The sequence below is a fragment of the Pteronotus mesoamericanus genome, unplaced genomic scaffold (assembly GCF_021234165.1).
Source record: "Pteronotus mesoamericanus isolate MK-2021 breed Mesoamerican mustached bat unplaced genomic scaffold, CSHL_Meso_final contig_246, whole genome shotgun sequence".
NCBI classification, from domain to species: Eukaryota; Metazoa; Chordata; class Mammalia; order Chiroptera; family Mormoopidae; genus Pteronotus; species Pteronotus mesoamericanus.
This window is the reverse complement of record NW_026555104.1, coordinates 12,545,018-12,572,107: the sequence shown is the minus strand read 5'-3', so window position 1 is coordinate 12,572,107 and position 27,090 is coordinate 12,545,018. Positions and strand designations below refer to the sequence as shown.

The following is a 27,090-nucleotide window of genomic DNA, read 5'->3' as shown; positions in this document are numbered from 1 at the left end:
CCTAGGGAGAGCAATGACATTTCCAGCTGAGCTTTGGGCATTTCCCCTCGCTGGTGCACCATGCCTGGCACTGGGCAGCGGCCTCGGACCTGCCCACCCGCCCTGCCCGCCCACCCGCCGCACTGGCCTCTGACAGGCTGCTCGGCCTGGTGGGTCTGTGCTGAGGAGCCACCCAGGCACCCTCGCCTGGGTGGCGAGCCAGTCCTAGTACCGGTTCTTCGTTCTTCAAGAGAGGGAGGGAGGAGCGGCGATCATTAACTGCAATGCCAGAACTGAATTTGGAGGTCAAAACACCCTGTCCTTTGTGGTTCCCCGTGATGATCCAAACAGAACTTTCTCCAGCCTGGGCACCTCTCAGCCAGCTCTCCGGAAGTCAGTCCAGAATAAGAGCAGCAGCGAACTCGTTACCAATTGTAAATTACTAGCATTTATTTTTACCACATAAAGTGACTTCAAACTTTTCGTTAAGGGGCTACAGACACTTGGAGGAATGAACAATATCTAAGTTTAGCTTAATAACAGAGTTGTTAGCTACCATTTTTATCAATGTCTGCTCCTTTACATATGTTGTTTCGAAGTGACAGTAATAAATAAACCTTCTTGTGGGGCTTGGCTCTTCAAACAGGAATGAATTTGAGTATTTCAAACTAATGAGTATGAGGACAGCACATCTTCTGGCATCATCCCTACTATCAATGCAAGTTTAAAACTAAAGCTGCTATCAGCAAAGAATCTTTACCGTGTTGGTAGAGGTTCAATCGTACAGTATTTTCACTTGCTTAGAGGGCCAGAAAAACACAGTTATGAAAATGTGCTATAGGAACCGTTCAATAAAGCAAATTTCTATTGCAATGGTTCTTAACAAGGAGTGTTATATAATCACCTATGGAACTTCTCAACCCATGTGCCAGGACCCCCCAGGCTCACTAATGCGGATCTTGGGCACCTGTATTTGACGGGAGCCCCAGGTGACTCGGGGGCCTTCCCTCCGCTCTCACAGGGCGCTCACGCGGGCTCAGACCCCCTCACTGAGACACTCAGCACGTTACTCCCGCCAACTCCTGGGAGGTTACTGACAGCGCAATAAACCAGGAGAGCACCTTCCCGGCTGCGGCCGCCAACCTGCGGAGAATGGGGCCTGACGTCTCCCTGCCATGACGGAGACATTCAGAAAATGACTCCCTGCAAACAAACCAAACAAGCGTGGGTCTCTAGACACCAAGGGTGACAAGAACCAGGTGCCCCAGCCCACTGGCTGTTCTGGCTTCCTAGGTCGATGACAGATGGCTGAAGTGACTGTGCTCTCTGGAGACAGGCCCACCGCCCCTTCTTGCACAAGCGGGAAGAATTGGTGCAGGGCCTGTAACTTCACCAGGGCGACGCGGGCACGGCGAAACCCACCTGCCACGCTGCCCGCACTTTCCCTATAGGAACAGCCATCTTTTCCTAACTGAGCTCAGCTAAAGGCTACGCCTCTTTCTTACGCCACTTACTTTCTTCTCAGTGTTCTCCAGTCTTAGACGCTCAGTACGTGAGTCAGACGGACTAGCAAGAACTGGCTGCAGGCTGAGGAGGAAATGAGGCCCCGGATGCAGGCGGGCCGCGGGCCGCGTCTCGGGGAGCAGCTGATGGAGGGGACGGACGGTGTGGGGTGGTTGCAGTGGGAAGACGGGAAGGGGAGAGAGAATCAGTTTCTGGTCAGATTTGCAAACCTTCAGGTTTCCCACTGTATCGCTGTCACAAGCTTTATGAATTTGTAGGCCACTTCCTCTATCCTGAGGGCTACTTGAGATCCCAATTTTATCCTGAGGCGTTCTCTGTAAAACCCCCCAGCTTCCTCCTTAGCTCTTGCCCTACCTGGCCACCACACTGTTCACAATTCCCGAACAAATGCTGAGGCTCATGGTCACCAGAGCCATAGGAGGCTTGGTTTCCAGGGAACCGGTGACCCAGGGCAACTCTGTTACCCGTTGTCCCGGTGCAGGACGCCGCACGAGGACGGAAGCGGCTCTGGGCAGCAAGCGCCCCCGCCCCACAGCTGCCCTGGCCCAGGGCCCGCGGCGGACAGGCTGGATGGGCCGGGCCGGGTGCACACTGGGCTGTGCCTGGTTCCGAGGTGGTCCGCACGGCCAGCAGTCTGCTACTGAGGACCCACGGGCTGGCTTCTTCTTCGTTAGTAATAAAGTAACGTCACTCGGGCACCGCTCCTCCTCTGTTGTTTTCAGACTATTCTGCAGAAGTACTTTGCATTTGAAGATGGAGGGGTAGGGAGGGTCTTAGAGGGTACCTGCTTCCTGGGCTGTCCCAGAGCTTCATCTGAGCAGAAGGCCTAGAAAACCTTTTCTAGGGAAATGTCCTGGTTTCCCTTCACAGAAGGCAACCCCTCCCCTAGAAAGGGAGGAAATAACCTTCTTACGTCACGCAGTGCATGTGCCAAGTTTATAGTCCTCTCTCCCAGGCAGATGCCGGTCTGTCCCTGCACCTTGCCCGGGAGCCCCCAGCACCCAGCCCTGCGTGGGAGACACAAGAGAAAAATCTTCCTGTGGATGTACATACAGGGCAAACTGGAGATTCATGAGAAATGAGAATACAGGGATAACGAGGCCGAGTCGAAAAGTACCAGAAACAAAATAGGTACCTAAACTGGGATTCACTCGGAAGAGTGTTCTGGCTTCCATCTCCCTCATAGAGAAGGACCGATTTCCTGCACCTGTACCTGCCCCTTCATTAACTCGGGCCCTTAGAGCCAACCTCCAACAGTGGCAGGCAGAGGACAGGCAAGATCTGGGCGTGGTCACCCAAGCTGCCTGGACAGGCGCATGGCAGGGATGAGGGCCACATGCCAGGGGGCGAGACAGCAGAGGGGGAGGCCACGGAGTCAGTGACGACGGTAGCAGCTGAGAGCGGCGCCATGCAACGGTGGTGTGCGGGGCCCTCTCGCCCAGTGCTGCCTCTGCTGCCGGAGTCAGAGGCCAGCAGAGCTGCCTGTTTGTAACCCGGCCCTTAACTTGGCTTCTCCAATTACGACAGGAATGAAGACAGGGTGTGGGAGAGGCACGTTAACAACCCAAGTGTCCCAGGAAGTTTCAAGATCGACAATCTGAGAGTCGGGGTAAGCACAGGAGAGGTGGGGGCTTCCAGGGAGTCGGGCGCTGGGGGTCGCTGGCCAGCGCTCCTACAGTCTCTTTTTAATTAGCTTCTCCAGTTTGCGGATGCGGGATGATTCCTGTTCTGGTGTCGGAGTCAAGAGGGACAGTGAGCTGGAGCCTTCAGGCCCCGAGGGCGGCGCGGGGAGCCGCTGGCGGAAGAGTTCCAGCATGCTGCTCTGCTCACTCCTCTTCAGCCCCTGGGGAGGGAAGAGAAAGGAGCAGGAAGTGAAGCCTGGCCGCAGGAAGGCCTGAGGGGCAAGGGCAGCATCAGGTAGGTATGCCCTTAGCTGAGGCCCTGCAACAGCATGGTTACTCTGGGCTGAGGATTAACACTTTCTCCAAGGGTGGTTACCGGCCCTGGGCAATAGCCTGGGGGAGAAGCGGAGGAAGAAAAACAGGTAAAAGGGCAGGAGAGAAAGAAGAGGAAGAGAGGGAAGAAAGGACAGGTAAACAGGGTGGGAAAAGTACTACTCTCCATTCCCTTCCTTCCTCTGAGCAGTGGCTCTCATGCGCGTGGAGGCAGTCAGGGAGCCCACATGCCCGGGAGCCTTCTCAAAGGGCTCCTCTGCATGAAGTCTGCAGCACATGCGGGGTGGGCACATGCACTTCCAGAAAGTTCCCCAGGGGCCTGTATCCCACCCCCAGCTAGGAACCGCTGAGTGCGAGAAGGCTGTGCTTGGGGACAAAACAGGACCCTGAACTAACCTTCATGTCCAGTATCTTCTGGAAGGTGTCTGTGTTGCAGTCCGAGAGGAGTTTGATGTAGTTGTCAACAAACACCACCGAGGGTTCGTGAGGGGCCATCACTACCTACAGGGGACAGAGACAAGAGCAGGCTCTCAGGGAAAGCTCCCGACCGGAGGGCCGACCTCGGGGCAGACTCTCCAGGGCGGCCTTCAGCAGCAGCAATCTCAAGTGCAGAAAGGGCCCGATGGCCTGCTTCATCTCAAGTCAGTTGGAGCCATGTTTCCTAAATCTGCTGAATCATAAACGTCACCTGGATGGGTCTTTAAGTGCAGATTCCTAAGTCCCTCCTCTAAAGATTCTAATTCTGAGGGCCGAGGTGGGGTCCCAGGTGAATTTTAAAATATCAGGACCATCTGAAACTGTGTAAGAGGGTCTCCTGTTGGAGACATCTCGTGGTTTTGTGGTACCTGCGCCTTGTGCCTTGACATTTCATTGTTCCTGAGGACTGGGCAGCAAAAGGCACCGATTTAAGTAGACTTTTTGTCAAAAACAAAAACCGCAAAGCTGCCTCACTCTTTTCAAGACTTGAAATCTGGAACTTCATTTAACTACATCCAAGTAGCAGAGAAGCAGAGGGAAAGTAATGGAGTCAGACCCCTTGCACTCATTTCCGTTTGCTCTGGGAATGCGGTGTCTGATTCTCTCCCCCCAGCAGGCTGGTTTTGTTTTGAATCCCTGAGCATGTAACTCAGAGTGGCAAGTTCGCTCAGAAACTGCAGAAATGTCTAAACGTCATTCTCCCATTTCAAAGTACAAAAGTCATGAGACAAAGATGAAGTCACATTTTTTAAATAAACACGAAACTTTAATGACTTTCTGAGCAAGTCAAGTATACTCAAGATTATTTTTCTGTCTGGGAATAACAGCAAGATGGTTTGAGCACGTGTTTGCTATCACGCTCATCTTGGAAAACTGGTGTTAATTATTTCATAAATATTTGTACCTAAGGTACAAATTCACTAAGGGAAATATTTTATTATACTTAGGAACCATGGAGAAAATGTAAGTTATTTGTGAAAAGTTAAAAAATAAAAAAAGAAATTCTGTGCAGATAATCCCCGAACTCCGCTCTCCTCCCTGGTGAGGAAACCAGCTGCAGAGGAAGCTGATGGCCAGGCTGCTTCCGGCTTCCTCAGGCCATGAGCTCAAGGTCTGTGTGGGACCCTCACCCGGTCCCACCCGTCTCAGGTCCCACGGCTACTGTTTCCTCTGCTACCATCAGGGTCATTCTGTTTGGGAGACAGACCCGAAGAGCCTGCGGGCCCTGGATTTTTAAGAGCTTTCACAATCGTTCGGTTTGCCCTCTATTCCTCCCTTCTCCCAGACAGGCCCCTGGCTTCTCAACAAGCACAGGTGAGCGTCAGATGCAGGTGCTTAACGCTTCAGACATTTGCAACATCACCCCACATGCAACATTTTGTTAAATGGGGCTTTAGAAAACCCATTCGCTGATTAGAGCCCGTTACTGAAACATCTATCTGGAGTTCCTGTGAAGCTGCAGAGCTGGGAAAGCCCCAGAGGCCTCTGTGGAAGGGAGGAACCGACAGCGGGGCTGTCCATACCTGCCGAGAAGCAAAGGGACCCCTGACCCAGACACCGATTCCCAGAAACAGCCCCACCGAACTTCCAATTTTGGCCAAATCTTATTACAAGAGAATCTTACTACAATGAAAAATTCATTTGTCAGGAAGATTTACTGACCCCCAAAGAACTGTCCACTGATTCTCAACAATGTCTGATGAGGCCAAAATCTAGTGCCACCGGAGAATGTGGACAGTCCTTAGGGAATGGTAGGCACAGGCCGTCGCCTGTGCTTTCGAAACTGGTTCTCCTGGGAATAAGCAACCAGGCAACCAGCCCCCTTGAGCAGAAACCCCGGCGAAGACAGGAGCCCCACCTTGAGGATCATCTCCGCCCGGGTCATGCCTTTCACCACAATCTTCGTGTAACTGGCGGGTGCTTTCCTCACCACCTGTGAGCCAATGGAGGGCAGATCGAGCAGGACCATCTTCAGGGAATGGGTGTCCAGCAGCAGCTGTGGGAGCAAAGCAGAGCGTGACTGGCCACTTCCTACGGACACAGTGCCTAGTATACCCATGTGGGTTAGTAACATTTTCCTGGTTTCAAATGTAATCCATTCTCACTGGAGGAAACTTGGAAAATAACTAATATAACTTGGAAAACAACTAATAAAACTTGGAAAATAACTAATATAAACATTAGTTATAATTCCCATGACCCAGGAAAAAATAAGAAGCCATAGTAAATGTGGTATAATTCCTACCAGTCTGTGTGTGTGTGTGTATAAAAAAACCCCCTAGAATTATACTGTACATAGTTTAATGACCTGTTCCACCCAACATATGAAACTTTTGAATTCTATTTTTCCATCTTGGCAGTCTTTGAAAATATCATGATTTGTAATGGCTGCACAGTAGAGTACACATATTTAACCATTCTCCTATAACTTGTTTCTAGATTTTTATTATTATAAATAATGAATGCTGAATAGCTTTATACATATAATATACATACAATCCCAGGTCTATCAATGGTATTTTCTTAGGCAGAGTCTTTGGGACACATCAAGGGATAAGGACACTTTTCAGGTCATTGACACATACCTCGGACTGCTTTCCAAATGGAACGTGCCCACTGACACCTGCCAGAAGTGCAGACTGCAGCCTCACTGGCACCGAAAACTCAAAAAAATCTTGTATGTTCAACAGGCAAAAAGAGTACTCAGTAGTGCTGTATTGTGAATTTCTCTAAATGCTAGTGAAGATGTAGGAAATTAAACCAAATTTAACATTAGTCTCTTAGCACAATCTGCCTTTTCTTGTCATTGTCTTTTTTTTAAATTTATAAATCATGTTTATTCTAGTACAGTTGTCTCTATTTTTTCCCCTTTACCCACTTTTTGTCATTGTCTCTTCAATGTGAATTATTTGAAAGGATATCAACTTTCCTGATTGTCCATCAATTGCCAGGAGTGGTGTTAAGAATGTTTTATCTCCTTTAGTCTTTAAAGGACTCTGGCCTGTAGGTATTTACTGCTCCCATCTGATACATCATAATAATAATAATAATAATAATAAAGACTCAATTTAAAAAATGGTGAGGAAGCTACACTAAGGAAAGAGTAATTTCATGCAGCAAGTAATGTGGTCAGTGGCCTGAACTCTGGAGGTCATTCAACTGTAGACCAGGCAAGTGCTAGGGCATTTGGATTTTTCTAGGTATCCAGAGATGAAAATTCTTACTTTCCTAATATTTCTTTTTTGAAAAGGCCCTGGCTCACAGAGAAAGGTACCCAGCCAAGCAGAGAGATGAGTGTAAGTTGCAGTGGCCCTATAGAGAGCTCAGCATCAGCACCTCCCCGCCGCCTCCCCCCAGAAATGATCACTGCTCTCCCTCAGAGGTCCCTGTGTGTGCGTCTAAAGAGCGCATGTGCTAAATGACAGGCAGGTCAACTACTAGATATAAAAACTTAAAGAATAGCTGTTATTTTTGTTACTTATGGGTAGAGAAGAATGTGAAAAACAGGAAGGACTGAAAAATCTATTTTAAAATAAGTCTAATCAAAAGACATATAAACAAAGGAAAAAGGCACAAACCAGGAAGAATATCTGCAATGTTGGCAAAGGAATAATATTCAGAACACATACAGATTTTGACAAATCTGTAAAAGACATGCAAACTCAATAGCAATAGTAACAAAAATAGTGGGGCAAAATCGAATAGGCAATTCACAAAAACAGAAATTTAGGCGCTCACCAGGCATGTGAAATGATGGTTAATCTTACTAGAAATCCAATAAATGCTAATTAAAACCATGATTATATATCATTTCATACTTATCAGATAGACAAAAGCAAAAATGTTGATAATATTAAGTGTTGGCATGGATATGGTATAATGAAATTCATACTTATGGTGAGAATATAAATTAAAAGCTCTTAGTAAATTCATACACACACACACACACGCACACACACTTGAAGATGTGCATAACACACAACACAGCGTTCATACTTAGAAACTTTAGAGAAATTCTTGCCAATGTTAAAAATATTTCCTGCATTCACTGTTTGTAAAAGCAAAAGACTGGAAACAACCTAAATGTTCATCAACGGTAGAATGGATAAACAAATGCAATGCAATATGATACTGAAGTTAAATTGAATGAACTCAAACAACATAGATCGACATGGATAAATCTCAAAACACATTATGTTGGGCAACAAAAAGCATATGGGGAAATGATATGTATAGTGTCATTTTTATAAAGTTCAAAAATATGTAAAACAAAATTACATATCATTTGTGAATCATTTGTAACATATCAAAACAAATCATTTGAACATATCAAAACACATATGGGAATGATAAAAATCAAAATCAGTATAGTAGTTACCTCTGGGCATGGAGGGAGGGGAATGGCAGGATAGGGTCCCCCGGGGGCTTCAGCAGTAACTGTAATGATTTACTTTATATAAAAAAGATTTAAAGCAAATGTGGGAGCATGTTAAGATTAGACTAAGTGGTGAGCTGGTATGCTTGACATTATTTTCTCCACTTTTATTAACTGGAAAGATTTCTTTCTTCATCTTCCTCTTCTTCTTTTTTAAAGTATGCCATATGAGTCCTGGTGAGGATTCAACTTTATCTTCCAGGTAGCAAATTTTCAGAGTCTTGTCAAAATCAAAGTCATGTCTTACTATTATTTGTTGGTAGGAAAGAAAATCAATGACTATATTTTAAAACATATGGGGATAGTTACTCTTTTTTTCTATACTTCCTACTTCCCAGAGATATAGTATATGCATAAATAATTGTATAGACTTAAGTGACAGGAAGAGATTTGAATGAACCTGACATGATTTTCCACTGTCTACTGTATCTTGTGACATGACCATTTTCGATCCTTGGCCAGTCAATAAAATTCTGTCCACACCAGACAGCTGAAGAGGTAGAAACCTCAGTCTTAGGTTTTATAAAAAGCAATGTAGTCACAAAAGGCAGGATCTAGTCTGACAGACTTAGCAGCTGTCATTAGGAAGCGAAGGTGAAAGGCCCCGCTGATTATGAAAATCTGCTGGCTTCCCTCTTTGAAAATAGCTAAGAGTTTACGTCCTTAGGCAAAAGCACTGGGCAAGAGGGGGCCATCAGCCAAATTTGTTGGAGCCTCAGAGAGAATCTTTGGAGTGGCGTGGCTCATGTTGTCGAAGAGCTACTGCGATACAGGGCCAGCCAGCCTGCTGTTCTTGGGAAAGGTCAGCACTGCCCGGCAATGGGCAGCTTTGAGGGGTTGATTTCTTAAAGCTCCCCCTGTTCTTGGGGGGACACCGTGGCTGTCGGTTGTGGTGACAACCTTGAGTAGGTAAGACAGAGGTACACCCCTAGAAGGTAAAGAACCCTATATGTGCTGTGAATTTCTTCAATAAGGTGGCATGGAGCAGACAGTTCAAGATATGACCAAAGGACAGACCAAGGTGGGGCCAGGCCTTGTCCCTCTTCCTGTTCTCTTTCAGCAACAGAGGGCAGAGGAGTGGTCGCCTTCACTGGGAAGGAAGGCAGAGCACTGACTGGAAGGGAACAGTGTTGTTTCTTCCTTTCTGATCTGTATACATTTTATTTCCTTAAAAACGTTTTATTTTTTGCCTTAGAGTACTGACTGGCACTTAAGGGCAATGTGGGACAGAAATGGTGATAGCAGATATCCTGTTTCATTCCTAATGTCGAGAGAAAAGTCTTCCCCCCTGACTGGGTAGCTCAGTGAGTTAGAACATTGACCAATATGACAAGGTTGTGGGTTCGACCCCTGGTCAGGGCACATATAAAAATCAGCCAATGAATGCATCAGTAAGTGGAACAACAACAACAACAAAATCGATGCTTCGCACTCTCCTCCCTATCTTCCTCTCTCTCTCTCAAATCAATAAGTAAAAAATTTTAAAAATCTTTAAGAGAAAAATCTTCCTACATTTGACCATTAACCATGATACTTGTAATTTGTTTCATTAACTGATTCACTTAGTATTTCACTAGCTTGTTCAGCCCTCCCGTCTCCAGGTCCCTGATGGCCCTGCTGATGGATGTAAAGGCACCTAGAGCATGGCCGTGCCTGTCCCCTGGCTCTGCGTGGCACAAAGGGAGGACTCTTGATGGAGACATAGAAGAGGCTTTGAGCTCTGAGGGGAAAGGACAGTCTCATGGAAATCAAGATGGGCCACAGCTTCATCAGACAGAGAAATGTAAGTGGTCTGTAGATCAGAGATTCAAAAACCTCTTTACAAAGAGCAAAGTGTTGTGCAAGGGGGAGAGGCTCTAGTATCTGGGCAGAAGCACACGCGCACGTAAAAAGGAGGGAGAGGGTTTACCTTTTCTGAAAATAAGTTCTGCAATCAGAAGATCTAGAAGGAAGCTAGTTTAACCACAAAAGTATGGAACTTCTGTGTCAACTCTAAAATAAAATTTTATTTTGGATTACATGAGTGGGCCACTATTATTATTTTTTTAAATCTTGTTATTATGGAGAGTTTCAAACACATATCAAGTAAACACAATAGTACAATGAACCCTATGCCCCCACCACTCAGCTGTGGCCACCAAAGGCGTTCGGCCGCTCTTCTCTTGCATGTTCAGCTCAGACTGATCCTGTGGCTCCTAGCTGGGGGCGATTTGGTCCACCCTCCAAACCCCCAAAGGATATGGGGCAATGTCTGGAGAGACATTTTTGGTTGTTTGAATGGGGAGGGTGTTGCTGGCAACTGGTGAGTAGTGGAAACGGATGCTGCTAAATACCCTGTAATGCACAGGGCAGCCCCCGCTGCAAAGGGTTTTCTGGCTCAAAAATGTCAACAGTGCAAAGGTTGAGAAACCCTCTTCTAATCATTCCCTATACCTTGCTTAATTCTTTTGAGGTAAAGTTTACATACATTGAAATGTACAATTCTTAACTTTACAATCTTAACAAATGAATTTACCTATGTAACCCATACCCTCTCACAAATTTTTGATATACTGTTTATCACATTTAACAATTTCCCTTGAGTCCCTAAGTTTGCTAAGATTTTAAAAAATCTATCATATATGGGAATTAAATTTTATTAATCCATGTTTTGTTTGTTTTGTTTTGTTTTTAAAGGGAGAGTTTCAAAACACTCTGCCACACTGAGATTTATTGAGAAGAACTGCACCTGAGAATAACCATCGTACTGCCTCATTTTTCCAACTGCCATAATGTATACATCACCTGATTCTCTTACCCTTTCCTTGGTGTTTGGGCTTTTAAAAACATCTAACATTTGCTCTAAACATATGTTTTTTCATATGGTTTTAAATTCTGTGACTATAAAAGGTAATATGGTCAAAATGTGGTATATACACAGAATGGAACATTATTTAGCCTTAAAAAGGAAGAAAATTCTAAAACATGTTACAACATGGAGAAACCCTGAAGACATGCTAAGTAAAATAAGCCAGACACAATAGAACAGATAATGTATGACTCCTCTTATGTGAGGTTCTTAGAGTGTCTGGTTCAGTGTTCTTATCTAAACACAAAAAAACTGAGCCCAGAACAGAGAAGCAACTGCTTTGATCAAAGGGACCATTAACAGCAGAGGGGGATTGGACCTCAAGTCTCAGAGTTCTTTTCCCTACACCACACTGTGCTGCTTCCTATATGGCGAGTTTGTACAAATGGATTCCATTTCTGCTGTGCTCTCTGTCATAGATACCATGGCCATAAGATTAATGAATGACCTTGCAAATCCCACAAGATACTCTGAAAATCACAAACTAGCCAGAAGCATTACAAATACCAGTATGGTTCAGTTCCACGTGCCCTTGCAATTGCTCAAGAGGACTCTAGGGCCTAAGATAAGTAATTCACTCTATGCAGTAATCAGGAAGAGAATAAATATCAGGAAAATATCTCCTTCCCTATTTTCAGCGCAAGTATTAACGTAGAATCTAAATTTAGGATCTAGTACCTCTGTGGCAAAGCAGAGGCAGCTGAGATTAGGCTAAATCTTAGTTTTGCATTTCACGATTTTTATTAAAGCTTGGATTACAGCCACTACAAGACTTGAGGCACAATTTAGTTCAGCCTGCGAACACCCTTGTTACTTCTTGATTCCTGTGCTTCTGCTGCCTGAGTGGTCCCACCTCCAGCTACATGCCGACCCAGGTGTGTAAGCCCACACAGGCAGCGCAAGCATGGGCCCAGCTAAACCTGAACTTTCCCCATGGGACTCCCTCAAGGGCCACGCTGCCCTTTGGTTCCCACCATGCGCTCCCCAGGCTGGGCCTGTTGAGATCCATGCTCTCCCTCACCCACTCCTCTCTGCCTGGGGTCTGAGAAAGTAAAACTCCACTTTCACAGATGGTTTTCTCATTCACATCTCAAAGCAGGGGTAAATCTGCCTAAAATGATATTTTTCTGAAGATATGGGCTTTGAACCTGGGCTGATTATTTTAACATTTTTTTAAAGAAGAGAAAAATCTGGGGAAAATAGATAGGATATTGGATTTACGTGACAATATAAAAATACCGTGGTCATCGGACACTAAATCAGCTAGGAGGCCTAGGCAAAGCTGCACCCTCCTGAAAACATGTTCCCAATGAGTCCACTCTGTGTGCAGTGGCTTCATCATGTCTAGAGACAGAAACCTTGTAACTGAGAATGCTGAAGCTTCTTCCGATACACAGATCATAATCACGCTGCATCTCCTCTGACCACACATAACAGTGAGGTGAAGAGGATCATTTCCCAGTGAACATGTGCTGATGAAACTGGAGATAACGTGTTGGGGCATTAGGCTGCTGTTTCTAATGGAGAGAATTACTTCTATGCTTACGACACGCAGGAGTCAAGAATTTCAAAAGACTGAGATGCTACAGAGACAGCCAGCGTCTGAGTCCATGCAACCTCCCAGGACGTTTTCTGAGACAATACATGTTTTTGACCCTGGTTAAAGCTGGTCAGCCAGCCAGACAGCCAGCAGCAAATGTTGGCTAGGTGCTACTATGCAGGGGGATGGGAAATGAAAGCAGAAGCAAAGTCATGTCCCTGGTCTGAGGAAGCTTACATTAGTAAGAGCTGGCATTTGTCGAGGGCTTACCCTGTGCCAGACATTGTACCAAGCACCTTAAGTGCATTATCTTGTTTAATCCTTATAACTACCCTGTGAGGCAGTACTAGGGTTATTCTCATTTTATAGATGGGGAAACTAAAATGCTAGGTGATTAAGTAACTTGTCTAAGGACAAACAGTTGGTACATTACAGACAGGAATCAGCCTCAGGTGTCTGTGATTCTGGAGGCTGGGACCTCAATGCTCACTCCATACTGCCTTTTCATAACCTTCTTTCACTCACAAAGAGTATAAAAACACACTGTACATATCAGATTCGAGAGATTCCCGATATTCATAGAGATTACAGCTCTTGCTTTGATGTTTCATGAGACCCATGATGCACTGGGGCATGTGCCAACTTGCCATCTTCCTGATGCGTCACCGACCAGCAGACAAGAGCCCAGTGTGGGGGCAAGTCACTGAACTGGGAGACAGCAGAGCCTCTACCAAGTTGACTAGTCTGATGGAAGAGCAGGAGTTACAGAAATGTCTTGAATTACATAACCTTCTTACTTAAAAATGGAGTTTGTGTATTTTTTTAAAAAAGGTATTTTCACTAAGTGTTGCTAAGTAGAGGTCTGGAGAACATTTATTTTAATGAATATATGAGAATTTATCTAAGTAGATGTTTTTTAAAGAATGAAGGGATGAATATTATTGTTTGTTTCTTTTAAAAAGTAGCTTAAACTGCTCTCTGAACTCAAACTGCACATACTTCTGGTAGTCTGAATTGGTGATAGCTGCAAAGAGGTGACTTCGCGGTACCATTGAACTCAGCTCATTAGTGCCCAGGCGATACAGTCAGTGAAGAGATGGCTGGAGGCACAGAATCCCAGTGAATGGAGAGAGGGCAATGGGGGAGGCTCCTTGGCCGAGGTGAGCAGTTTCTCAGCACGGAAAAAGATAAGCTTTTCTTTGCTACTCTCACGTGGTCCCTGCACCAGCCACGGATCCCGAATAATCAGAGCCTTTGCTGTGCCCTCTGCCTGGACCCTGTCATGACTCAGCTCTCAGAGGGGCCCTCTCTGACCACCACAGGCAGAGCCATTACTTCCTCATGCTGCTACGACATTCTTTCATGTAACCTAGTTTTATACCCTTTAGCATACTGAAGTTGAAATTACCTTCTAATTTCTTAGTTAGGTTGTATGTTATATGTCTTAACTTACTAGAATGTAAGTATCATAAGGGTGGGATCTCTTCTGTCTTGTTCACTGTGGTGTACCCTATGCCTAGAACAACGCCTGGATACTTAGTAGGTACTCAACAAAATTTTTTTTAGGTAAATGGATGACTAAATTAAGCCAGCAAGTCATCACACTGTGCCCACACAAGGGAAACCAGCAACTGTATTTCTCCAAGAGCACATCTGTACTAGAAAGGTATGTCTCTGATCTACAACCGAAGCCGTAAAGAAAAGACCCTGTTACCAATTTCATCTCACCTGTTCTGCTCCCACCATGCTAATTGGCTTGCACTTGAAGAGGTGGGTGATGAACTTGGGAATGAAGGAGCTGTGGATAAAAAGGAAGTGACAAATTAGGCCCATTCCCTTTTGTAAAGAACTGTAGGAAAAAAGTTTAAGGTCCCACTACCTTCCATAAGGAAACTGAGAAACAAAGCAGACACTTCCGTGGCCCCGCAGCCGCCTTCCTTTCCTTTCCAGCCAAAGCCCTGGTTTCCTTCAGGTGCACATGGCCTTGGGATGCCAGGGAAAAGCTGGCCCCTCCCCACACTACAGAGCTGAATTCCGATCAGCCTCCCAGTCGAAGTGTGGCATTCCCTTGGGAAGTGTTGTTGGTGCTGAGATGGGACACGACCGAAGACGGCCCAATCATCCCCTGCTGGAGTAAGACTCTCTCTTCTTCTTCGGGGTATTCTTGTGTTTGGCTATGAAGGCAGCCCCTTCCCCCCGTCCTGAAGATGAAGCCAGCCCCGAGCAGAGCAGAGCAGAGCAGCAGGGTGAAGCACCTGGGTCCGTAAGGACATTGCTGAACCGCTGAATCCTTGCATTTGTCCTACTCTGGGCTTCTAGTCATAGGAAATAAAAAGTTCGCCTTCTGTATAAGTTAGTTTGAGCCACGGCTTCCATTACTAGTAGGTGAGAACATCCTAAGAGCTCTGAAGTACCTATGGGATCTTTAAATGCAAAAACAGGAAATAATTGTTAAGGGAGTAATGGTCAGATCAGGAACAAAATACGTGATCTGCCCCAACGTCCTAGGGACTGACGGGCAATGTGGGCCAGGTGAGCTGATGATGATTCTGATTTGGGGAAAGGGACAATGAAATTTTAATAAGGGGGGCTTTTTAGAAAAAACTGCAGAGGCCTGAGTAGGGAAAGCAGAATGGCAAGTGTGGGAGCTAGAAATGCCTGTATTCAAGCCAGGTCCGGAGTGACAGACCTGGAGGTGTCACCCGGGCCCACGGCCAAAGAAGGCACAGTGGCAATAAAGCGGGATTTTAGACGGAGGTAAAGGCTGGTTAGCACCCCTCCTCTCACTCTTTAAACGCTGCTCTCAGGCTTGGGATCTCCATCCGCATCCATCTCGCCACATCTCTGCCCGCACCCTTGTGCCCACTCTAACATCCAGTGACTTACTGGACGTCCCGCTGGAACCTCGGCCCCAGCACACCCACGACTCAGCCCTGCCTGGGATCCAGGCTCGCGGACCGGATCTCATCCGCTCCGTCACCCAAGGTGGAAACTGAGGGTTGCCTGACACGGCTCCCTTGCCCTCCACCCCAACATCCAGTCAGCTGCCAGCTCTTCCCCTGAACCCCCCCCCCCCCCCCGCCATTCCCGCGGCTGCTGTCCTTTCTCCCTGGAGCCCTTTCAGTTCTTTCCTAACTGGTCTCCTAGTCTTCAGCCTCGTCCTTTCTAATCCATCTGCTGCCAAGGGGAATTATTTCAAATGCAAACATGATCAAGGCCTTCCCCTCATTAAAACTCTTATGAGGCTGCAGACAGAGCCTTCCCTGGTTGTCCTGATTCTCTGTCCCCAGCCTCCCCATGCTAAGCCCTGGTACCCTGTGCTTCAACTGGTTGAGCTACTTGTAGATCCTGTGGTTCTGCAGGCTATTTCACGCCTCTGCGCCTTTGCCTACACTGCGCTCTCTGCCTGGAATGCTCTTCCCGAAGGCCTGTGGGTCACTACACACATGTCTCTTGGGCTCCACTCAAGGACATCTCTCCTCTCCTAGGAAGCCTTTCCTTAGTTGCTATATTCTTTCAGCCATATCCTACAGAGTCCACAGACCTCTAGTCTAACATCCAACCTGCTTTGCTTATTTGCTCACCCGTTTGTTCCCCTCCACTTGACTGTAAGGCGAATAAAAATAGGGATGATATCTTTTAAGTCAAAGCACTTAATTCTGTGTCTGAGACATAGCAGCTACTCAAGTCAATGTGTGTTGAATAAATAATAATGATAGGGGCTACTGGGTTTTTTTGTTTTTTAATTTTTATTTTTAGAGACAAGGTTTGGCAGGGGCAGAGAGAGAAAGAAATATCAATGTGAAAGAGAAACATCGATTGGTTGCCTCCTGCACACACCCTGACTGGGGAGCAAACAACCCCAACGCAGCTATGTGCCCTGACAGGGAACCCACCCGCAGCCTCCTGGCGTACGGGACCGTGCTCTGACCAACCGGGCCACGCTGGCCAGGGCGCCGTTATTGCTCTTTGAATGTCAGCTTGGTGTTAGCATCTATCGGAATGTTTACTCAAGACTTCTCATTTTATCCTCCCAACCCCTATAAAGAGATTTGTCTAATTATCTCCATTACTGCATGGAGGAGAATCAGCTTAGTGGACAAGAGAATTCACTTAGTAGTTTCAGAGGGGTGATCTTAATGTTTAAACAGGAAAAGCCCTTACTGCAGCGACCAAATGGAGGCAAAAGGAAACATGCATGACTTTACGTTGGTGGGACAGGAGAAAAAGAAAGGAAGGGGACTTAAACGCCAGAGACCTGCTAATCAGGAGGGAGAACTGGGACTGTTTAGAAGGGACTCTCCAAACCAGAGCCGGGCCAAACAAGAATACGAGACTGAATTCACGACTGACTACAACGGCACACACAGTTCATAGCCTAAGTTATTTACAGTAGAGTAGGCTTCGGCTGTGCCCTTGAATTGGCTGTGTCTGCTAGTCTACTGGGGGTGAGATGAGGAAAATATAAGGACCAGGGACATGTCTTTGGGGGAGAAGTCCCAGCAATGTGGTGGGTAACTGCTAAGTGTGCTTCTCCATCCCCTTGGGGCGGCAGCGGCTATTGCTCTTGGATGGGCAAGCCCCCACCTTTGAGGTTCCTAGCCTTCCACTGGGATTCTAGAAGGATGAGAGAGTACCACAAATTAAATCAGAAAGCTGCGTCCTAGAACACAGGTTAAATTTTTCCAGATGTGTGAAATGGGCATCCTATTCCTCGCTGACCCAACATGGGCTCAGTGATAAAGGGAAAGGAAAGGGCCCTGGAGGAACGGGAGGCTGGCGCTGGGACCAGCCCAGTAAATTCGCTTTAGGGTTAGCTCGGTCAGAGCCCCGTGCGACCACACCGGAGATTTTTGGCCACAGTAAATTTTTAGAGATACTGTTTCTACCGGGGGCTATGGTGAGTGTCACTGTGTGATTTATCAGCAATGCTTTTAACACACCCTAATGAGCACCCAGAGAGCAAAGGAAATGTCAACTCTTGGTTCATCTGCCATACTGCAAATATTAACGCCTCCCTGGAGACTCAGCTCTATCTTTGCTTGACAAAGTGGAAACTGAAGTGTATGCCACAAGCCACTCCGCAATTGTGGGTCCTTAGGGATTTATTTGTGAGGGAGAAGAAAAGCCTTAATTGAATACAAACAAGGAGATATTTGGGGAAGACAGAAACTTGGAGCCCTAAATCACCCTTTGGGACTTGGAAGAGAACAACCTAAGTACAGTAGCTTGGACTGGGCTGACTCGCCTAAAGCCCTTTCCTGAGAAGTTTGCCAAAGTGCTTAGTTGACAATCGGTCCGAGAAGGCACTGACCCTCTACGCTGTCTGGTCTCGGGGGAAATAGAGCTACAGCCAGACGCTGGCTGGCTGGCAAAGGACCAAATTATTTCTGCTTCAAAACCTCCAGCCAGAAATAGCTACAAACAAGGATGTGGCAGGAAGACATGCAGTGCACTCTATCTACCTTGGCAATGGAGCTCCCTGACTGACCCTTCCTAATTTCTAGTACCTTCCCTGGACCCAAGGACATCCACAAGTGGATAAATTCTGGTAGCCACAGTAATAGCTACTACGGGGAAGGAGGAAGAGGAGGTTCAAAAGGAATAGAACTGATAGTTCCTTCCCTTAAAAAGCTTATGATCTCATTGGAGAGACAAAATGTATATATGAAATCACTCCAAAATAATTTTAATTATTCAGATCAGAGGGAGGCAGGGACACAGTTACGTCCACATAATTCAGAATAACAGCACCATCACATTTCTGTCTGCTTTGATGTGGCTGGTGACGGCATTGCTGTTACTGTCATCTATGACTTCAGTGGATTTAGTTTCATTATTATGCTTCTTTTGGGTACAAAGAAATTAGTTTGCCTGCCACAACTAGAATACACCCCAACCGAAGCCTACTCTACTGTAGAGTAACTTGGGTTATAAACTGCATGTGCCGTTGCAATCAGTCGTGAATTCAATCTTGCTTTCTTGTCTGGCCTGGCTGTGGTTTGAAGAATCCCTTCTAAATAGCCTCTGTCCTCCCTCCCGATCAGCTGATCTCTGGGGTTTAAGCTCCTTTGCCTTTAACTTCCTTTCTAGCTGGATGATGGGGACCCTGGATTGTGAGCGTGCCGGCGGTAAGTATGGCCTCAAAATCACCCAGGGATGAGAATGCTCCAGGACTTACTTTGCAAATTTAATGCAGAACTGAGTGAAGTATTTCCGTGTAGAAGCCAGGTTGTCACGGATGATGGGGACGTTCTGCTTAATGTGAAGAATGACAGAGGTGACATAGGGGCTCTGGTCACCAACATGCTCCACATTCTGCCACTGCATCTGCAAATGGAGACAGACAGAACAAACCTTTAGCTGTCTCACAGGAGGACAGCCTTACCTGTTGCAGGGAATGGGCCAAGGGCTGGAAATCGGCTTGCTATCACAGCTGCCACTGTGCTTCGGTCAACGTGTCTCATCTGGGTGGTAGTGGCTAATTGTGAATAAAAACAAGTCCACTTTCTCCTTGATAGCGAGGCATGACTCAGGCATCGTGTCCTTCCCTGCCCACCTAAGTGGCCATCTTCCACAGAGACCCTTGCCAGGCAGGTGGATTGGCTCCCATTCTTCTGTCAGCTGTCCCACCAGAAAGGGCCTGGGGGAGAGCAGGGAGGGACCTCTACCTCTGAGCAGACTGGGAGCCCGGGAGACCAGAAAGGTGGCTGGGCTACATCAAATGAAACCTGGACGAGAGTTAACTTATGCCTCTCAAGTAAACTGGGAGGAGTTGGTTTTTTTTTCAAGGAAACTAAAAATGATACATGGTGTGAGACCTAGTTCCAGGTAACCTGGGGTTTAAAGGAGTAGATGAAACAAGATCAGTGAAGCTGGGTGATGGGTACACGAGGTTCAGTATACTCTTTTCTCTACTTCTGTATATTATGGAAGTCTTCCATAACAAAACATTAGGTTCTTGCTCCTAAAACCGTTGGGGTTAGGTCGGGATTTCAATCAGGGAAAGGAGAGAGGCTGTCCGGCGAACCTGAGGGGCAGATCAGCGGGTAAGACGGTGACAGGGGAACAGGTAGGAAAGCGGCGTGGGGGCGGGGCGGATGGCACGGACTGTGCGGGTGGCAGGGGCCACGTGGGCGGCAGGGGCTGTGCTGATGGCACGGGCAGAGGAGGTGAACACTGAGAGGACTGCCATGGTTCTTGACCAGGCCATGGACAAAAATGAGACCTGCGTCGCTCAAGCTCTAACCGCCTGAGGAAAATGAGGGGAAATGCAGTGCTGCAGTGCCCCTTGGGTGTGCACAGGGGCAGAGGTGGCATTCGCTCCTGGCCGGCCTGGAGGCTGGCGGGGGGTGGGCGCTCGAACCTGCAGAGCGCGGCAATGTGCTGGAGGAACTCTGCTGAGTCAGCCTCTCGGAGCGGAGCTGGGCTGTCTGTTAAAAAGATCCTAAGCCAAACACAGACCATATAATATGTTCACAGAAGGAGGGCAGTAGTTCTGAGGCCTTGATGTCTCTGGCAAGGAAATACTATTTTTATAGAGCTCTCGGGGAGACGAAAAATTCAACATTGAGAGAACTTGTTTAAAAGAATCTTATTGTACGTGGATGATTCCCCAGCTCCTGGGAAGCTCAAGTGACTTTCTGTTTTGTCCTAATGTTTCTTCAAATCAGCAGATATTCATATTCTAAAAGCCTGAGGTATGTATGAGCATAGAGACATAAAAAAGCAGGAAGGAACCTTCACCTTCACTTTACAAATAAGAAAACCAAGGTCCAGGGACATTAAGCCTTATGCAAGGTTTCACAATGAGGCTCCAGATAGAAAAGATCTCGAATTTTTTACTGGGGAGAAAAGGGAAACAAACAATGGAGAAAGAGTAGAAAGGTCTAGCACGAACAGACTTTATAGTCTAATGCTTTGGTTATGTGTATTATTTTCCTCGTCGTCTTTGATCTTATTCAAGAGGTTTCTTTCTCCATCTCATTTTAGAGATTTGATCTGTTTAAACAATGAGTATCCTAGGCAACTTTTAAAGAGCTCCTAGGGTAAGGCCAAAATTGACAGGACCTGCCAATGCCTACACCTCACCTTGCCACCCCCATCTCTGCATCCACACCTGGAACACAATGTCTGGGCAAACACAGTGGGTGGGGGAGGAGCGCGATACCACCATCCTCCAATCGACATGAAGCTCTCCCATAGCAATGACTACTGTTTCCCAAGGTGGCAGCATTTTCTATCTTGACATCTCAAAAAGTGAATAAACAATTATCTAAACATTACAGTTCTCCATTAATAGAAAGGAACCACAAAGAGAGATGGTGACATGCTCTGCCATTGGTTCCAAAGCAACTCTGAAGCAAGATGGAGCTGGGCATGTGGGACGTGGGACTTCAAGTCCCTGCGGTGAGCTAACTCCTCTTGGTCCCCACTGGCCATGGCAGTGCCTGCATTTGGGATATAGATGAAAAGATCTAATTTGCTTTAACACTTCAGCCAGTTATGACTCTGCAGGTCACATTAAGAGAAGTATTAGCAAATGTCAAGTAGATTCATGATTTTACGTTTAAATCAGCTTAATGAAGTATTGAAACAAAGTACTGGAGAACAAAGAAAATTGACATCTCGTTTACTATTTATTGATTGACAGATATAGTTAGCTGTGGTTCTGTCTAGTCATTGCCTCCGACGGCTATTGCTTGCCATCATCCGTCCTGGAAGACTCAGGTTATGGGCTGTAACCTGAATGTCCCAAGACATCTAATTAGGAGCTACTATGCAGGTCACTTTGCCCAGCACTGCACACATTGTCTGATTTACTATTCATTCATGACCTCAGGCAGCTCTTATAGCAATCTTGTAAATGAGGAAACTCAAAAAGCTCAAAGAGGTTAGGTGACTCGCCCCAAGTTACCAAGCTGGTAAACGGCAGAGACAGCCCAGATCTGTCTAAGGCCCAAGTACTACACCAGGCTGCTTCCTAGACACTCACGAAAAAATAATTACAAAAAAAGAATAAAGCACTTACTGGGCCTTAGTTCTAGGTAAGCCCAGTTTCTCAAGGAGAAACTAATGAAATATACAGCAGTCAAGCAAAGCACTCTTTCAAAAAAAAAAAAAAAAAAAAAGAACAGCAGCCTGCATTGGAAGAACAAACATCATGAAAAGCCATTCGTAGAAATCAGACTCCAAGTTTTCCAGGTAAACGTGGTACTTGACATTTAAGATTTACCCCTCCATACTTAAAGATTTTCCTTTTGTGCTTTTTGTTTAGGGGGTAGGGTGGGGTTGAATACCACTGGTACCATATACACCACAAGAAAACCAGTTGGCAAAGAAGTAGTAACGAAGACAAAGGGTTGATAGAAACACAAACAACGCAGAGCCCCCAGGCCCCCACAGGCAGCCACAGGGAGAGACTGGGGGCCCAGGACATCACTCCTGCCCATGGTTTCTGCCCCTCAAGGAGGGGGTGTGTGGCTGATGTTGACACTTCCTGTTAAGAGCCCACTAGCAGAGAATTCTGACCGGTCTACTCCTTAGAGGATAGGGCTTCACAATTAGCTCACTATGAAACTTCGTTTTCCTATGGCTATATGAAGCTTGGAAAGGTAACTGAAGAACTAATTGTCCTCAACTGGGAATTCAAATTCCGCCCTATTCTCGGGATTAGAGATATACAGAGCGTAGCCTCAGACATTTGGATCCTGGGCACGTTTCAGGCCACTGGGATCTAGTGCTGCGGTTCAGGGTGCGGGGCGCCGGCCCCGAGCAGCTGCCCGGGCGCACACATGCACACTCATGCATGCTTAGTGCTTGTCTGGGTTACTTGTACTCAGGCAACAAGCATTTGCTGTATTTATAGGTATCTTCTGCATGTACAGCAGCAGATCAAGCATTGTGTGGGAAATACAAAGGGAGAAGGAACATTTTCCGCGCACCGACTGTATACCAAGCAACATGACTGACGTTTTCATACAAACTTATTGCTTATAATAATGTATTGAAGGAGGTGTTACTCTTGCTTCACAGATGACAGGACAGGCTAGAAGACGACAAATGACTTGCCTAAATAAGCATATCTGAGAAGTTGGCAGGGCTGAGATCTTGAAACTGGTTTATCTAACTCCAAAGTCCATGTTCTTTCCATTTTACCATGTTACTTTCCAAAAGAAGCGTTACTACCTTACATAAACTTGAAGTTAGCTGAAGGAATGGAGCAAGCAAAATCTATGTACAGCATGAGGTTGTGCATAGGCAGACAGTGTGATGCTCGTGCAGAGGAGGAAGAAGGACCGGCTCTTCCCACCTTGGTGAAGCTCCAGGGGGAAAAGCAAGATCCAGAATGGGCTTTAAATATATATATTTCTTTTCTTCCACTTATTGCTGGGCCAATGGAAAGGTGAATTTTGAATTTGTACAACCTTTCTTAAAAGCAATTGAAAACACCTATCAAAAATCTTAGCATTTTACATAGCCTTGATCTCTGCAATTCCCTTTAAGACAATTAATCTGAAGTTAATAATTATGAATGTTTAGAAAATATATACATACATACATACATACATACATGCAAGGCTGCCCATGCCAGACTGTTTGTAAATGTGAAAAATTGGAAATAACCTAAAAATCCATCAAAAGCAAATTAATTACATACATTTTAGGGAAGGAGTAGACTATAGTACTTAAAATGAGGAAATCCAAAGTCCTCCAGTCACGAGTTCTATTACTAGGCAGTATGCCTAGTAAGTGTGTCTTGGGCAAGTTACCTAACCTCTCCAAGCCTCAGATTTCTCAGCTATAAAATTGGGATAATGGTAATATCTAAAATCTATATAGTTACTGAAAGATAATGCATGAAATTATCTTTCTTAACATTGTGCTTGACATATATTAATTCCATAGTAAATGTTAATTATTGTTATTATTTTAACAATAAATACTTTGTACAGTGGAATACTAGACAATAATATTTTATCAATAATTCTACATTAAATGACACAGAAAACTATAAAGACCTGTTCAATGAGAAAAACAGGTCATAAAACAGTATGTAAAGTATGAAATATATCCATTGATTGGAATTATGGGTGATTTAAATTTTCTTCCTTTTAAAAATATATGTTTTCTATAATGAAGGTGATTTGCTTTGGTCATAATGAAAAAAAAAAGTCTCTCTTATGAAAAAAGAAAGGTATGCTTTGATTGTAGGTAGAAAATGAACTTGAGCATTTCTTAACCACGCAGTTCTGTGGGCCTCCTGAAATAGATCTACATTTTAATGACTGAGGAAAATGAGAACAGATTTGAAGACTGTTCTAGCTATTTCAAAATGTCTTTGGGGGATAGTAATGCAGCCTCCTAAATTAGTACATGTTCATAATCTTGAAACCTAATGGAAATTACATGCCAGACTGTAAGGAAATTTAATTTGTTCAGTTTCTTCTTTCTGTTACCATTAATGGGCAAAAATCTATATGTGTTTGATTTTAGAGACTAGATTCTTTCAACCTAGTGATGTGCACAGACGTAGGAAAAAGGACAGGGTGAGGAGGGGACCAGGGGACCAGCAATCTCTTTAAAGGAAGCCATAAAATTTATTTTAAAAATCCTACTTGTAAGGCTGTAATTAGTCATACTCATTCCTGAGGATTTACAGAATTTACATTTAAAAAACAGAAGTCTTCATATTTCCACCAAAACACTTCCACCAACTCCCTTTTTCAAGAATCAGGAGACTTGGTTTTATTTCTTCCTTCACTGCTATAAAGCTTTATGGCTTTGGGCATATTACAAAAAAGAAAACAAACACACCAGAATGACAATTCATTTGTTTTCAGGGAGAAATATACAAAGCAGACTGGAATACTTGGGTTGGCTGCTCAACCCATTTTCTCCCCAGTAGGAAAGTCACGGTGTCTGATCAGGAAAAGCTGAAGATAAATATCTGACAGGATGTTTGTGAATGCTTGGAAAGCTCATAATCAAGCCAGCATGAACACTCATGTGAACCTGGCACTACTGAGCACATACTGACTTAGCGCTCTTCCACTTTTTAGCAAATCACTTCAGCTGCTTTTGCCTCAGTTTCCACATTTGCCAAAATGACTCACTCTCATTCTTTCTGTATGACATTGTACAATCCTCCACAGAGAGAGGCTTGAGTTTGAATCCTGGTTCTGCCACCTGCTGGCTAAGAGATCATGAACAAGTGACAACTTCTTATCATTTCATAGAGTCCATCTAAGAAAATAATGCAATATGGCAAGGGAAGGTGGTCTGAAAGGTAATTTTAATATAACATTGTGTCAGCAATACTTCTATAATCTCAAAGTTACAGCTTCAGAGACCAGTAAGCTCGCATCTTATGTCACTTCCTCCACATGGGCCTGGCCCGTCTAAGGCCTCTTCTCTGTATGTTTTCTACCAAACTTTACCCCTGTGGGTTTTCCCCTCCTTTTCTAGCAGCAAGGCTCTCACCTACACCTGGGGGAGCTAATAGCTGGATGGGGGCATTCCCCTGTTCTGGCCTTCAGTCAGCTCAGAATGCTCCACACTGAAGAGAGAACTGAGGGGCACCACATCGCCCTCAATAGCACTTGCATGCACCTAACGACTTCAAGGTCTACGAGCGTGCCATTTCCTATAAAGACACGCAGCTAAATCTCTTCTGTACAGTGATCCACTTTTACATTGTCACCATTCTTTGGTCAAATGGGTGCCTACAAACTTTAGTCCTTTCTTCTTCCTGCCTTCTTCACCTCACCTTCAAAGTCATTAGGGAGTACAGCAAGTCCTCAAATAACATTGTGTCATTCAATGTCATTTTGTTATAATGCCATAGGAACTTAACTCTTGCTTATACCGACTAGTTTACGGTAAAGTTGGTTTTGTTATATGTCATTTCAATTAAAGTAGCAATACTAGTACTTAACTGCATTACTGTTAAGCTATTAATATGCTATGTTATGCAGACCCAAAGCCAAACAAGCCTTCAAGTTGTTCAAAGCTTAACAGGAGAGAGACATATATAAAAAATACTTGTATGAGAAAGGAGAGAGGTGGTCTGTGTGCTATGGTATCTTGAAGGAGAAACATGCTCTAGTAAGATAAAAAATTACATTACATTACATTACAAGAGGCTCAAGAAAGCCAAAATAATCTTGAAAAAGAACAAAGATGGAGGACTCACATTTCCTGATTTCAAAGCTTACTACAAAGCTACGATAATCAAAACAGTACGGTACTGGTCTAAGGACAAGCAGATTGATCAAAGGGATAGAACTGACTGTCCAGAAATAAACTCATATATCTATGGTCAACTGACTTTTGACAGGAGTGTCAGGACTACCCAAAGGGTAAAGAAAAGTCTTTTCAACAAACGGTACTGGGACAGCTAGATGTACACATGCAAAAGAATGAAGTTAAATCCTTACCTCATACCATATACAAAAATTAATTCAAAATGGATAGAAGTTCTAAACATAAGAGCTAAAATGATTAGAAGAAAATGCTTGTAATTTTGGATTAGATAATGGTGTCTTTGGTATGACACCAAAAGCGTGTAATCAAAAGAAAAAAATAATAAATTGGACTTCATTAAAATTAAAACTTTATTGCTTCTAAGGACATGAGCAAAAAAAGGAAAAGACAACCCACAGAAAAAAGAAAATATTTGCAAGTCGTATATCTAGTAAGTGGTCTAGTATCAGACTATAAGAAGAACTTTTACAACTCAACAATAGAAAACAACCCAATTTGAAAGTGGGTAAAGTATCTCTCTCTCCATCTTTATCTGTCTCTCCCTCTCGCAGTGCCTCTCACTTCTTCTCTGTCCCTGTCTGTCTGTCTGTGTCTCTGTCCCTCCCTCCCTCCTCTATCTCTGTCTCTTTCTGTGTCTGTCTCTTTCTTACTTCTCTGTCTCTCTGTCGCCCTTTCTGCCCACCTCCTTCTCGCACCACTCTCTGTCTCTCTCTATTGCTCTTTCTCTGTCTCTCTTTTCCTCCCTCCACCCACAGCCCCCACTCAGTGCCGTGCATCAGGCCTGGTGCAGCCAGGGCGGCCATAAATGACAATGCGCTGCCTGCAGGTGTGTGCCCAGTTCTCAGTCGCTCACAGAAGCCTCCCTCTGAGCCCCTCTGTACCCTATTTTCTTGGCCTCTGGGGCACCCAGGTCTTGGGTTCCTAGCACTAGTAAGGTCTCAGGAGGCACTTCCCCTATGCTTCGCTTCCTCTCAACCCCTCCAATGGAGAAAAAAGATGAATTAGAAAACTATCTCAGAACACCTAAAAAAATGGGCAAAGGATTTGATTTGACATTTCTTCAGAG

The 27,090-nt window shown here is 45.1% G+C and overlaps 1 protein-coding gene across 2 annotated transcripts in view; it reads right to left on the bottom strand.

The window, feature by feature from the left end:
- Positions 1 to 546: 546 nt before the first annotated feature.
- The window catches only part of VPS53 (VPS53 subunit of GARP complex), a 128,570-nt gene continuing 102,026 nt past the window's right edge, over positions 547 to 27,090 (bottom strand). Inside the window, exons 18-22 of one of the 2 annotated variants that reach the window (XM_054573284.1) lie at positions 18,940 to 19,088; positions 14,487 to 14,556; positions 5,794 to 5,931; positions 3,855 to 3,959; positions 547 to 3,346 (exon numbers count right to left, since the gene is read on the bottom strand). In XM_054573284.1, coding sequence (XP_054429259.1) covers positions 3,176 to 3,346; positions 3,855 to 3,959; positions 5,794 to 5,931; positions 14,487 to 14,556; positions 18,940 to 19,088 — 633 coding nt within the window. In that variant the 3' untranslated portion in view covers positions 547 to 3,175. Of the gene's footprint in view, positions 3,347 to 3,854; positions 3,960 to 5,793; positions 5,932 to 6,575; positions 6,672 to 14,486; positions 14,557 to 18,939; positions 19,089 to 27,090 lie in introns of those variants that run through there. The other variant, XM_054573285.1, reaches the window with a different exon arrangement.